Source organism: Mustelus asterias, chromosome 1, assembly GCF_964213995.1.
Source record: "Mustelus asterias chromosome 1, sMusAst1.hap1.1, whole genome shotgun sequence".
Classification (NCBI taxonomy): domain Eukaryota; kingdom Metazoa; phylum Chordata; class Chondrichthyes; order Carcharhiniformes; family Triakidae; genus Mustelus; species Mustelus asterias.
This window is the reverse complement of record NC_135801.1, coordinates 105,999,257-106,014,604: the sequence shown is the minus strand read 5'-3', so window position 1 is coordinate 106,014,604 and position 15,348 is coordinate 105,999,257. Positions and strand designations below refer to the sequence as shown.

Sequence of the window (15,348 nt, the reverse complement as noted above, 5' to 3'; positions counted from 1 at the left end):
GTCTTCTTTTAGCCCTCCTGATTTCTTTCTTAAGTAGTTTCTTACACTTTTTATACTCCTCAAGCATCTTATTTGCTCCCTGTTGCCTATACATGTCATACATCTCTCTCTTTTTCTTTATCAGAGTTCCAATATCCCTCGAGAACCAAGGTTCCTTATTCTTATTCACTTTGCCTTTAATCCTGACAGGAACATACAAACTCTGCACACTCAAAATTTCTCCTTTGATGGCCTCCCACTTACCATTCACATCCTTGCCAGAGAACAGCCTGTCCCAATCCACGCTTTTTAGATCCTTTCTCATTTCTTCAAATTTGGCCTTTTTCCAGTTTAGAACCTCAACCCGAGGACTAGATCTATCTTTATCCATGATCAAGTTGAAACTAATGGCGTTATGATCACTGGAACCAACGTGTTCCCCAACACACACTTCCGTCACTTTTCCTAACTCGTTTCCTAATAGGAGATCTAATATTGCATCATGTCTAGTTGGTACCTCTATATATTGATTTAGAAAATTTTCCTGAACACATTTTACAAACTCTAACCCATCTAGACCTTTAACAGTATGGGAGTCCCAATCTATATGTGGAAAATTAAAATCCCCTACTATCACAACTTTGTTTCCAGCAGTTGTCTGCTATCTCTCTGCAGATTTGCTCCTCCAATTCTCGCTGACTATTGGGTGGTCTATAATACAACCCCATTAATGTGGTCATACCTTTCCTGTTTCTCAGCTCCACCCATATGGCCTCGGTTGACAAGCCCTCTAATCTGTCCTGCCTGAGCACTGCTGTAACATTTTCCCTGACTAGCAATGCCACCCCCCCACCCTTCATCCCTCTGCCTCTATCACGTCTGAAACATCGGAACCCTGGAACATTGAGTTGCCAGTCCTGCCCCTCCTGTAGCCAAGTTTCACTAATGGCTATAATATCATAATTCCATGTGTTGATCCACGCCCTCAGCTCGTCTGCCTTCCCCACAATTCTCCTGGCATTGAAATAGACACACCTCAGAAGATTTACAACCACCACACACAACCCTTCTATTTGTGATTTTGCATGAACTATTATCATTTATTTTCACCCCCGCTCCACTATCTGCTCTGGCACTCTGGTTCCCATCCCCCTGCAAATCTAGTTTAAACCCTCCCCAATAACACTAGATAAAGGATATTAGAGAGATATTAGAGAGACTGGCTGTACTTGAAGTTAATGAGATGCACCCAAGGATATTGAGGGAAATAAGGATGGAAATTGCCGAAGCATTGATCATAATTTCCAGATGCTCTCGAAATAAAAAGGTAATGCCGGTAGACTGGAGAATTGCAAATGTTTGCACCCTGTTCAAACATAGTTGTAAGGACACACCTAAAGTGGATCAGTTTCGTCTCGGTGATGGCTAGCTTTTGGAAATGATCATTTTGGAACAAAATTAAGTCACTTGGCCAATATGGGTTAATTAAGAAATATCAGCATGGGTTCCCCAGGTATTGGGTTTAGGTCCCTCCTGATGTATGTGAATGATCTAGCCCTTGGTGTACAGGGCACAATTTCAAAATTTGCAGATGATACAAAACTGTGAGAACGACGATGTTAAACTACAAAAGTAAGAAGTTTAACAACACCAAGTTAAAGTCCAACAGGTTTATTTGGTAGCAAAAGCCACACAAGCTTTCGGAGCTCCAAGAAGGGTCTTGGAGCTCCGAAAGCTTGTGTGGCTTTTGCTACCAAATAAACCTGTTGGACTTAAACCTGGTGTTGTTAAACTTCTTACTGTGTTTACCCCAGTCCAACGCCGGCATCTCCACATCAAAACTACAAAAGGACAGAGAAAAGTTGGTAGAATGGGCGGACAAGTGGCAGGTGAAATGTAATGCAGAGATGAATAAAGTGATTCATTTTGATCAGAATGGGGGGAAGCAATATAAAATAAAGGATACAATTCTGAAGGGTGCAGGGACAGAGATTCGTATGTGTACGAATCCTTAAAGCTGTTAGTGCAGGTTGCGACTGGAAACATAATGATGTGAAAAAAATTCTCATGAACTCACTTCAGAAACTCTTCTCCCTCCCTGCCTTTATGCTATTGCTGTCCCGGCCTATATTGGGATAATTAATGTTGCCATTATAACTATGCAATAGATTTCTCTCTCTCATCTCTTCCAGCCTTGTAGCCCCCTCAGATAACTGTGCACCTCCAATTTGACCTCTTAGCAACCCTAATTTTAATTGCTCCATCATTGGTTCATGCCTTCAGCTGCTTGTGCCCTCTGCTCTGGAATTTCCTCCCTTAACCGCTCTACCTTTGTTTTCCTCCTGTATGATGCTCATTGAAATCTATGTTTTTGACCAAGCTTTTGGTTAGCTGCATTAGCATCTCTTAATGTGGCTGTGCACTATACTTTGTTTTATTATGCCTCTGTGAAACATGTTGGGGCATTTTATTTTGTTAATGGTGCTGTATAAATGCTAGTTGTTTTTGATACAGGTAAGCCATGTAATGGGATATTATCTATTCAAAATCCAAGTGAGATTGGATCTCCACTTGTAGAATTTCTACATCAGAATGATTTTTCTGTGTAATCTAATTTGTCCTTTTGTATGCGTTCCTCTATCAATATTTAAAATTGTATTCTGAGGGTTAGTTTGTGTGCATATAGCCTTTCAGTATTCAGCTTGTTGTCCTCTTATTTTTACTTTAATTTGTAGAAAATAATTTAAACTTAATTTGGGAACGTGAGCTTGACAATGTTCATTATTACTGTACAGATGGTCGTTAAAACATTCATGGATATGGACCAGGACTCTGAAGATGAAAAACAACAATACCTTCCATTGGCTTTGCATTTGGCTTCGGAATTCTTTCTCAGGAACCCGAATAAAGATGTTCGTCTGCTCGTAGCATGTTGCCTGGCTGATATCTTCAGAATCTATGCTCCAGAAGCTCCATATACATCTCATGACAAACTTAAGGTAAATCGTAATTGTTGAAACTGGAAACAGTTCCACATTCACTGTGAAGATAGAATTAACTGTTTTGTCATAGAATTGTTGGTTTCACGGGTATGTTGTTTATTTCAGCAAGTGGAATTCTGCATTCCCTATCGTGATGTGATATGGGACTTGATGGTGTAGTGGCAATGTGACTGGACTAGTAACCTAGAGGTCCAAGCTAATGCTCTGGGAACCTGATTTCAAGTCCCACCATGGCAGCTAGTAGAGTTTGAATTCAACCAGTAAATCCAGAATTGAAAGCTTGTCTTGGTAATGGTGACTGTGAGAATTGTCATCGTATGTTTTAAAAACCCATCCAATTCACTGATGTCCTTTAGGGAGAGAAATCTATCGTCCTTTTCTGGTCTGATCTACATATGACTCTCGACTTGCAGTAATGTGGTTGACTTTTAATTGCCCTCTGAAATGACATAGGTTACGCATTTAAGGAGCAATTAGGGATGGACAACAAATGCTGGCCTTGCCAGCAATACCAATCTTTTAAATCCAGCTGGTAGGGCAGGCAAGGCTTCAGGGTGCATGGTGGCACAATGGTTAGTGCTGCTGCCTTACAGTGCTAGGGACCCACATCCGATTCCCGGCTGTGCGGAGTCTGCACCTTCTCTGTGTCTGTGAAGGTTTCATTTGATGCTCCTGTTTTCTCCCACAGTCCAAAACACGTGCTGGTTAGGTGCATTGGCCACTCTAAATTCTCCCTCAGTGTACCTGAACAGACACCAGAGTGTGGCGACGAGGATTTTCACTAACTTCATTGCAGTGTTCATTGCAAGCTGAAGGTAAGCATGCAGGTGCAATAGGCAGTAAAGAAGGCAAATGGTATGTTGGCCTTCATGGCGAGAGGAGTTGCATACAGGAGCAGTAATTGCTGCAATATATGGGTTCTTGGTGAGGCCCCATCTGAATATTGGGTACAGTTTTAGTCTCGTTATCTGAGGAAGGATTTTTCTAATGTAGAGGGAGTGTAGTGAAGTTTTACCAGACTGATTCATGGGATGGCAGGACTGATTTATAAGGAGTGATTCAGTCAGTTAGGACTATATTTACAGGAGTTCAGGAGAATGAAGGGGATTTCATAGAGACCTATAAAATTCTAACAGGACTAGACATGGTAGATGCAGGAAGGATGTTCCAGATGGTGTGAGTGTCCAGAACCAGGGGTCATAGTCTAAGGATACGGCGTAAATAATTTAGGACTCAGATGAGGAGAAATTTCTTTACCCAGAGAGTGGTGAGCCTGTGGAACCTGCTACCAAACAAAGCAGTTGAGACGAAACCTTTGTATGTTTTCAAGAAAGTGTTAGAAATAGCTCTTGGGCAAAGGATATCAAAGGATATGTGGGGAACGTGCGATCAGGCTATTGACTTGGATGATCAGCCATGATGATCAATAGCAGAGCAGGTCCAAAGGACCAACTGGCCTACTATTTTCTATGTTTCCATGATGTCATGGGCAGCCTCATTTCTTGATTCCAGTTCATTTGTCCTTTTTTGGATTGCGATTGTAGTGTGATCCAAAGCTGGATGATCCTGGCAGAACCTAAAATGAGGATCAGTGAGCAGAGTATTACTGTTGTAAGTGCTGTATGATAGCACTGTTGATGACACCTTCTATCATTTTTGCTGATGATTGAAAGTCAACTGATGGGTTGATAATTTGCTGCATTGGATTTGTCCTACTTTTTATTGGCAGTATGTGGTTTGGCAATTTTCCGCATTGTTGTATAGATACCAGTATTGTAGCTATACTGGAATAGTTTGGCTAGGGGTGTAGCTGGTTCTGAAGCACAATTCTGAACGAGATTGATGATGTATACATCAGCAGCTGATTGAGGACATCCCTACAAGATAGCCGGACTTGTGGTCAAATCTGTGGACCTCCCATTGCTTAAATTTGGGTTACTGTATGCAACCATTTTGTGTGACTGAACTGGATTTGATACCTGACGATCAAACACTATGTTACATCTAAACAAATTGCTGTGTGTTTGTTTTCTGTTTTGGTTTTCCCCGGAGCCTTGGGTATAGGCACCTGCTAATGCACTTCAAGAAAAATATTAGTGAAACATTTCAGGGTTTATTCTGTAACTGTTAATCAGTTTACAATTCATAACATAAAAGCAAAATACTGCAGATGCTGGAAATCTAAAGTAAAAATAAAAAATGCTGCGAATATTTAGCAGGCTTCACAGCATTTGTAGAGAAAAAGAACTGGGAAAAGTTAGAAATTTAATAGGTTTTGAGCAAGTGAAGGGGGGTGGGGGCATGGGAGGCAAAATAAAAGGGAAGGTCTGTAACGGTGGAGGGCAGGATAGATCAGTGGCATTTCTCCATAGAGACTGCTAGACTGGGTTCAAAATATATCCTGCATGTCAATCCGTTGTTTAAACAAATCCGTTGTTTAAAAAAGGTTCCAAAAGAAATCCGGGAAATTATAGGCCAGTAAGTTTGACGTCGGTGGTGGGCAAGTTATTGGAAGCTGTGATGAGGGATAGGATCTACAAATATTTGGATAGACAGGGACTTATTAGGGAGAGTCAACATGGCTTTGTGCGTGGTAGGTCATGTTTAACCAATCTATTAGAGTTTTTCGAGGAGGTTACCAGGAAAGTGGATGAAGGGAAAGGCGGTGGATGTTGTCTACCTGGATTCCAGCAAGGCCTTTGACAAGGTCACGCATGGGAGGTTAGTTAGGAAGGTTCAGTCGCTGGGTATACATGGGGAGGTAGTAAATTGGATTAGACACTGGCTCAATGGAAGAACAACACCAGGTTAAAGTCCAACAGGTTTATTTGGTAGCAAATACCATTAGCTTTCGGAGCGCTGCTCCTTCGTCAGACGGAGCAGCGCTCCGAAAGCTAATGGTATTTGCTACCAAATAAACCTGTTGGACTTCAACCTGGTGTTGTTAAAACTCTTACTGTGTTCACCCCAGTCCAACGCCGGCATCTCCACATCAATGGAAGAAGCCAGAGAGTGGTTGTGGAGGATTGCTTCTTTGAGTGGAGGCCTGTGACTAGTGGTGTGCCGCAGGGATCGGTGTTGGGTCTATTGTGGTTTGTCATCTATATCAATGATCTGGATGATAATGTGGTAAATTGCATCAGCAGATTTGCTGATGATACAAAGATTGGAAGTGTAGTGGACAGTGAGGAAGGTTTTCAAAGCTTGCAGAGGGATTTGGACCAACTAGAAAAATGGGCTGAAAATTGGCAAATGGAATTTAACGCAGACAAGTGTGAGATATTGCACTTTGGAAGGACAAACCAAAGTAGAACGTACAGGGTAAATGGTAGGACTCTGAAGAGTGCAGTTGAACAGAGGGATCTGGGAATACAGGTACAGAATTCCCTAAAAGTGACGTCACAGGTGGATAGGGTCGTAAAGAATGCCTTTGGTACATTGGCCTTTATAAATCGGAGTATCGAGTATAAAAGTTGGAGTGTTATGATAAGGTTATATAAGGCATTAGTGAGGCTGAATTTAGAGTATTGTGTGCAGTTTTGGTCACCTAGTTACAGGAAGGATGTAAATAAGGTTGAAAGAGTGCAGAGAAGGTTCACAAGGATGTTGCTGGGACTTGAGAAGCTGAGTTACAGAGAGAGATTGAATAAGTTGGGACTTTATTCCCTGGAGCGTAGAAGAATGAGGGGAGATTTTATAGAGGTGTATAAGATTTTGATGGGTATAGATAGAGTGAATGCAAGCAGGCTTTTTCCGCTGAGGCTAGGGGAGAAAAAAACCAGAGGGCATGGGTTAAGGGTGAAAGGAGAAACGTTTAAAGGGAATATTAGCGGGGGCTTCTTCACGCAGAGAGTGGTGGGAGTGTGGAATGAGCTGCTGGATAAAGTGGTAAATGCGGGGTCACTTTTAACATTTAAGAAAATCTTGGACGGGTCCATGGATGAGAGGGGTGTGGAGGGATATGGTCCAAGTGCAGGCAAGTGGGACTAGGCAAAAAATGGTTCGGCACAGACAAGAAGGGCCAAAAGGCCTGTTTCTGAGCTGTAATTTTCTATGGTTCTATGGTCAAGCAGGTCATGAAAACTTCTCATCGGGAGTAGGAAAACAATGCAGAGTTTGATTGGAGGAAAAGCAATCATGAGAGAGACAGAATCTGAGAGTTGCTGCTCCTCCAACCACAAATTCTGTCTCTCCCATGCCTGCTGCTGCAGCTCTTCCAATCACAGGCTCCCTGTCTCACACTCGTCAGGGACAGAATCTATGATTGGTATGAAATTGTTACTGGACCAGATGTAACCATTTCATAAAATTCTGCGGCACAGTGGAACCAATTTGACAAATCGTGTCCATGCAAACTCTTTGAAGGAGCTGTTCAAATTATTCTAGTCCCCCCCCCCCTCATTTTCATAGCTTTGCAATTTTTCACCCTTCAAATATTTAACCAGTATTCTTTTGAAGGTTTCTGTTAAATCTGCCTGTAAGTGCAGAAGGAATGAGCACAAATATAGAAAGCAATGTTACTACATGACTACATCATCCAATAAAGATGTCAGTGAGAATGAAATAGAAGTGGCTGAGAACATAAGAATTAGGAGCAGGCAATTCTGCCATTCAATATGATCATGGCAGATCTCATCTCAACCTCATCTCCAACTTCCTGGCTGCTCCCCATAATACTTCATCCTGCTACTAATTTAAAAGCTTATCTATCTCAAATCTGTTTGGTGTTCCGGCATCCACTGCACTCTGGGGTAGAGAATTCCACAAATTCATAATGCTTTGAGTGAAGTCATTCATCCTCATTTGGTTTAAAACCTGCCACCCCTTAGCCTAAAACTATCACCGCCTGCTCAGGTGTCAATCCCCCATAGCATCTTATATACCTCAATTAGATCTCCCCTCATTGGCTAAACATTTTTCTATAGGCCTAAACTGCTCAGTCCCTCTTCATAAGACAGGGCCTTGATCCTTAGAATCAATCTAGTAAACCTTCTCTGAACCGTCTTGAATGTATTTGCATCCTTGCTCTGGTAAAGGGACCAAAACTGTGTGCAGAGCTCCAGATGCTGTCTCACCTATGAAGTTGCAATAGCATTTCCCTACTTTTATGTTCTATTCCATCAGCAACAAATACCAAAATTCCATTTTCTTTACTTAGTGCCTGCTACACCTGCATACTAACTTTCTGCGATTTTGCCTTTTTTTCCTCTAGCCAAAATGGATTACCTCTCACTTATCCACATTAAATTCTATTTGCCAAATTTTAGCGCGCTCATTTAATCTTTCCATATCCATTTGTAAATTTCTTATTTCCTCATTGCAACTTGCTTTCCCACTTATTTTACTGTCATCTAAATCATGCTGGGACCAGAGTCCTAGCGAATCGCATAACTAGGGCTGTAGATAGGGCTTTAAACTGAATGGGGGGCGGGGGTGGGGCGGGGGCGTTCAGCTGTAGGGGAAATAAGAAAACCCAAATTGAAGGAGGAGATAAGAGTACGGATTAGCAATGTGGCGGATGGTTACCAGACAATAAAAGAGAGGACAGAATGAGTGAATGTCTTTATGCACCAAGGAATTATAAAAGAATTATAAAAGAAATTTACCAGTATAAGAAATTTGAAAGCTTTGTATCTAAATGCACAAAGCATTCGGAAGAAAATTAATGAGTTAACAACACAAATAGAAATAGAAAAGTATGATTTGGTGGCGATTACTGAGACATGGTTACAAGGAGACCAGGTCTGGGAATTGAATATCCAAGGGTACTCAGTATTTCGGAAAGATAGACTGAAAGGAAAATGAGGTGGTGTAGCTTTGCTAGTGAAGGAAGGGGTCAGTGCTGTAATGAGAAATGACATAAGCACGGGAGATCAAGATGTGGAATCAGTGTAGGTAGAAATAAGAAATAGCAAAGGAAATAAGTACTTGGTAGGAGTAATCTATAGGTCCCCAAGCAGTAGTTCCGCAGTGGGGCACAGTATCAACCAGGAAATACTGGGGGCTTGCAAGAAAGGTATGGCAATAATCATGGGTGATTTTAATATGCACATAGATTGGAAGAATCAAATTGGCAAGGGTAGCCTGGAGGCAGAGTTCATTGAATGTATTAGACATTGTTTCTTGGAACAGTATGTTATGGAACCAACCAGGGACCAGGCTACTCTGGATTTGGTATTGTGTAATGAGGAGGGATTAATTGATGACCTGATAGTTAACGATCCGCGAGGGAGTAGTGACCATAGTACGATAGAATTCAAAATTCAGTTTGGGAGTGAGAAAGTGGAGTCCCATGCTAGTGTTCTGGAATTAAACAGAAGGAAATTACATAGGCATGAGGACAGATTTGGCCTGAGTAGAGTGGGCAAGAAGGTTAAAAGGCAGGACAGCATATGAGCAGTGGCTGTTGTTTAAGGAGATACTCTAGTTCTCACAACTAAAATATGTCCCATTGAGGGAGAAAGATGGTAAGGGGGGTAAAAAACATCCATGGCTAAACAAGTAGGTCAAGAACAATATAAAGACAAAAACTAAGGTACATCATATTGCAAAGGCCAGTGGCAGGCTGGAAGATTGGGAAACTTTCAAACATAAACAAAGGGATACTAAAAAAGTAATAAAAAGAGCTAAGGTAAATTATGAAAGAAAACTCGTGGAAAATATCAAGAAGGATAGCAAAAGCTTCTATAGGTATATAAAAGTGAAGAGAGTCGCTAGGGTGAATGTTGGTCCCTTGGAAGATGAAACCGGAGAGTTAATAGTGGGGAACACTGAAATGGCAGAGATGCTAAATCAATACTTCGCCTCAGTTTTCACAGTGGAGGACACAAGTACCATTCCTAAAGGAACGGCAAGTCAGAGGTAATAGAATGGATAGAACTTAGAACAATCAACATTGATAGGGAAAAGATACTCAGTAAACTATTGGGATTAAGGGCAGATGTGTCCCCCGGGCCTGATGGCCTACATCCAAGGGAATTAAAAGAAGTGGCGGTGGGGATAGTGGATCCATTGGTTTAAATATTTCAAAATTCCCTGGACACAGGAAAGGTTCCAATGGATTGGAAAAATGCTGATGTTTAGCATTTTTCCGCAGTGGGGCACAGTATAAACCAGGAAATACTGGGGGCTTGCAAGAAAGGTATGGCAATAATCATGGGTGATTTTAATATGCACATAGATTGGAAGAATCAAATTGGCAAAGATAGCCTGGAGGCTAACGCCCTTATTCAAAAAGGGAGGGAGGCAAAATGTGGGAAATTACAGACCAGTTACTTTACCATCTGTTGTTGGGAAAGTGTGTTCGAATCAATTATCAAGGAAGCAATATCAGGACATTTGGAAAGTCAAAACACTATCCATCAGAGTCAGTATGGTTTTATGAAAGGCAAATCATGTTTGACTAATTTGCTAGAGTTCTTTGAGGACATAAGCAAAGTGGATAATGGGGATCCTGTCGATGTGGTATATCTGGACTTCTGAAAGGTGTTTGATAAGGTGCCGCACAAAAGGTGAATTCACAACGTTAGATCACATGGGATTAGGGGTAATTTATTAGCTTGGATAGGTGACTGGCTGATGGACAGAAGACAGTCGGGATAAATGATTTTTTTTCTGGTTGACGAAGTAACTAGTGGGGTGCCACAGGGTTCTGTCCTTGGGCCCCAGCTATTTACAATCTATATTAATGACTTGGATATAGGGATAGAAGACTTTATAGCCAAATTTGCAGATGACACAAAAATAGGCGGGACAGTAAGTTGCAATGAGGAAATAAAAACCTTACAAATGGATATAGGTAGGTTAGGAGAGTGGGCCAAAATGTGCCAGATGGAGTTTAACGTGGATAAATGTGAGGGGGTCATGCATTTTGGTCACAAAAATGGGAAGGCAACTTATTATCTAAATGGGGATAGACTTCGGGGTACTCTGGTGCAGAAGGATCTGGGTGTCCTCGTTCATGAGTCACAGTAAAAAAAGGATGCAGGTACAGCAGATAATAAAGAAAGTGAATGGAATGTTGGCATTTATAGCTAAAGGAATAGAATATAAAGGTATGGAAGTATTGTTGCAACTATACAAGACATTGGTGAGGCCGCACCTGGAATATTGTGCCCATGACCACTTCCATCCAGAAGGACAAAGGCAGCAGATAAATGGGAACACCACCATCTGCAAGTTCCTCTTCAAGCCATCAACATCCTGACTTGGAAATATATCGTCATTCCTTCACAGTCACAGGGTAAAAATCCTGGAATTCCCTCCCTAACAGCATTGTGGGAACATGGACTGCAGCGATTCAAGAAGGCAGCTCACCAGAACCTTCTCAAGAGCAGCCAGGGATGGGCAATAAATGCTGGCCAGCCAGTGTCGCCCATGTCCCACGAATGAATATTTTTTAAAAAAGGTTTGATCTCTGTATTTGAGCAAAGGTGTCGTAGCATTGGAGGCAGTTCAGAGGAGGTTCACTAGATTGATTCCAGAGATGAGAGGTTTGGTGTAAATGAGGGTAAGAGAGTGTTTTTTTTTTTAACCTTTTTAGCTGAGTTTTTTTTTCAGTTAAACAGGAACCTGGGAGTAGGCCGCAGGGAGGCCTGGGAAGGTTTTTTTTTGCCCAATAAATTTGAATGGGGAGGTAACCCGCGACTCTACACATGTAGAGTCCCCCACCCTCCCCCCTCCTCTAACCTAAAAAGAAACTCGGAGTGAGAGCAGGTAAGCTTTTTTTCCCCCTCTCTCTTTCGTTTCTTTGTAAGGGAAGTAGCAGGGATGTCAGTGCAGGCAGTGCAATGTTCCTCCTGTGGGATGTTTGAGGTGAGGGACACCAGTGTCCCGGCTGAGTACACCTGCAGGAAGTGCACCCAATTCCAGCCCCTTGAAGACCGTGGTAGGGATCTGGAGCTGCAACTGGATGAACTCAGGATCATTTGGGAGGCAGAGGCAGCTATAGATAGAAGCTACAGGGAGGCAGCTACTCCTAGAAATTATGATACGTGGGTGACGGCTAGAAGGGGTAAGAAGCAGTCAGAGCAGCGATCCCCTATTCCTCTGTATAACAAGTATTCTGTTTTGGATACTGTTGGGGGGGATGACTTAACAGGCGTAAGCCATGGGGTACAGGTCTCTGGCACAGAGTTTCCTTGTTGCTGAGAAGGGAAGGGGGAGAGGAGTAGAGCATTAGTTATTGGGGACTCCATAGTTAGGGAGATAGATAGGAGATTCTGTGGGAACGAGAGGGACTCGTGGCTGGTGTGTTGCCTCCCAGGTGCCAGGGTCCATGATGTCTCGGATCGTGTTTTCAGGATCCTTAAGGGGGAGGGGGACCAGCCCCAAGTCGTGGTTCACGTAGGCACCCAACACATAGGTAGGAAAAGGGATGGGGATGCAAGGCAGAAATTCAGGGAGTTAGGGTGGAAGCTTAGGGCTAGAACAAACAGAGTTGTTATCTCCGGTTTGTTACCCGTGCCACATGATAGTGAGGAGAGGAATAGGGAGAGAGAGCAATTGAACACGTGGCTACAGGGATGGTGCAGGAGGGAGGGATTCAGATACCTAGACAGTGGGGGTTCATTCTGGGGTAGGTGGGACCTCTACAAACGGGATGGTCTACATGTGAACCAGAGGGGTACCAATATCCTGGGAGGGAAATTTGCTAATGCTCTTCGGGAGGGTTTAAACTAATTCAGCAGGGGGATGGGAACCTGAATTGTAGATCCAGTGTACAGGAGGTTGAGAGTAATGAAGTTGTGGATAAGGTTCCAGCGTCGCAGGAGTGTACTGGCAGGCAGGAAGGTGGTTTGAAGTGTGTATACTTCAACGCGAGGAGCATCCGGAATAAGATGGGTGAACTTGCAGCATGGGTTGGTACCTGGGACTTCGATGTTGTGGCCATCTCGGAGACATGGATAGAGCAGGGACAGGAATGGTTGTTGCGGGCTCCGGGGTTTAGATGTTTCAGTAAGAGAGGGAAGGTGGTAAAAGAGGTGGAGGTGTGGCATTGTTAGTCAAGGACAGTATTACGGTGGCAGGAAGGACGTTTGATGAGGACTCGTCTACTGAGGTAGTATGGGCTGAGGTTAGAAACAGGAAAGGAGAGGTCACCCTGTTGGGAGTTTTCTATAGGCCTCCGAAAAGTTCCAGAGATGTAGAAGAAAGGATTGCAAAGATGATTCTGGATAGGAGCGAAAGTAACAGGGTAGTTGTTATGGGGGACTTTAACTTTGCAAATGGTGACTGGAAAAGCTATAGTTTGAGTACTTTAGATGGGTCAGTTTTTGTCCAATGCGTGCAATTCCTGACACAGTATGTAGATAGGCCAACAAGAGGTAAGGATTTGGTACTGGGTAATGAACCAGACCAGGTGTTAGATTTGGAGGTAGGGGAGCACTTTGGTGATAGTGACCACAATTCGGTTACGTTTACTTTAGCGATGGAAAGGAATAGGTATATACAGAAGGGCAAGAGTTATAGCTAGGGGAAAGGAAATTATGATGCGATTAGGTGAAATTTAGGATGCATAGGTTTGGGAAGGAAACTGCAGAGGATGGGCATAATTGAAATGTGGAGCTTGTTCAAGGAACAGCTACTGGGTGTCCTTGATAAATATGTACCTGTCAGGCAGGGAGGAAACAGACATGTGAGGGAACTGTGGTTTACTAAGGAGGTTGAATCTCTTGTGAAGAGGAAGAAGGAGACTTATGTTAAGATGAGACGTGAAGGCTCAGTTAGGGAGCTTGAGAGTTACAAGTTAGCCAGGAAGGACCTAAAGAGAGAGTTAAGAACAGCCAGGAGGGGACATGAGAAGTCTTTGGCAGGTAGGGTCAAGGAAAACCCTAAAGCTTTCTATAGGTATGTCAGGAATAAAAGAATGACTAGGGTAAGATTAGGGCCAGTCGAGGACAGTAGTGGGAAGTTGTGCGTGGAGTCTGAAGAGATAGGAGAGGCGCTAAATGAATATTTTTCGTCAGTATTCATGCAGGAAAAAGACTATGTTGTCAAGGAGAATACTGAGATACAGCTATTGGACTAGACGGGATTGAGGTTAATAAGGAGGAGGTGTTAGCAATTCTGGAAAGTGTGAAAATAGATAAGTCCCCTGGGCCGGATGGGATTTATCCCAGGATTCTCTGGGAGGCTAGGGAGGAGATTGCAGAGCCTTTGGCTTTGATCTTTATGTCGTCATTGTCTACAGGAATAGTGCCAGAAGACTGGAGGATAGCAAATGTTGTCCCCTTGTTCAAGAAGGGGATTAGAGACAACCCTAGTAATTATAGACCAGTGAGCCTTACTTCTGCTGTGGGCAAAGTTTTGGAAAGGATTATAAGAGTTAGGATTTATAATCATCTAGAAAGGAATAATTTGATTGGGGATAGTCAACCTGGTTTTGTGAAGGGTAGGTCATGCCTCACAAACCTTTTTGAGTTCTTTGAGAAGGTGACCAAAGAGGTGGATGAGGGTAAAGCAGCTGATGTGGTGTGTATGGATTTCAGTAAAGTGTTTGATAAGGTTCCCCATGGTAAGCTATTGCAGAAGATACGGAGGCATGGGATTGAGGGTGATTTAGCGGTTTGGATCAGGAATTGGCTAGCTGTAAGAAGACACAGGGTGGTGGTTGATGGGAAAAGTCCATCCTGGAGTTCAGTTACTAGTGGTGTACCGCAAGGATCTGTTTTGGGGCCACTGCTGTTTGTCATTTTTATTAATGACCTGGATGAGGGCATAGAAGGATGGGTTAGTAAATTTACGGATGACACTAAAGTCGGTGGAGTTGTGGACAGTGCGGAAGGTTGTTGCAGGTTACAGAGGGACATAGATAAGCTGCAGAGCTGGGCTGAGAGGTGGCAAATGGAGTTCAATGTGGAAAAGTGTGAGGTGATTCACTTTGGAAGGAATAACAGGATTCCAGAGTACTGGGCTAATGGTAAGATACTTGGTAGTGTGGATGAACAGAGAGATCTCGGTGTCGATGTGCATAGATCCCTGAAAGTTGGCACCCAGGTTGATAGGGTTGTTAAGAAGGCATACGGAGTGTTAGCTTTTATTGGTAGAGGGATTGAGTTTCGGAGCCAGGAGGTCATGTTGCAGCTGTACAAAGCTCTGGTGCGGCCGCACTTGGAATATTGCGTACAGTTCTGGTCGCCGCATTATAGGAAGGATGTGGAAGCATTGGAAAGGGTGCAGAGGAGATTTACTAGGATGTTGCCTGGTAAGGTGGGAAGGTCTTGTGAGGAAAGGCTGAGAGACTTGAGGTTGTTTTCGTTAGAGAGAAGAAGGTTATGAGGTGACTTAACAGAGGCATACAAGATGATCAGAGGATTAGATAGGGTGGATAGTGAGAGCCTTTTTCCTCAGATGGTGATAGCTAGCA

At 43.0% G+C, this 15,348-nt stretch overlaps 1 protein-coding gene across 6 annotated transcripts in view; it reads left to right on the top strand.

Annotated features, from left to right (window-relative positions):
- The window catches only part of pds5a (PDS5 cohesin associated factor A), a 226,653-nt gene that overhangs the window by 48,375 nt on the left and 162,930 nt on the right, over window positions 1-15,348 (top strand). For all 6 annotated transcript variants that reach the window (XM_078216356.1, XM_078216398.1, XM_078216375.1 and 3 more), the window contains exon 3: window positions 2,775-2,978. In XM_078216356.1, the coding sequence (XP_078072482.1) occupies window positions 2,775-2,978 (204 nt within the window). The remainder of the gene's footprint in view (window positions 1-2,774; window positions 2,979-15,348) is intronic.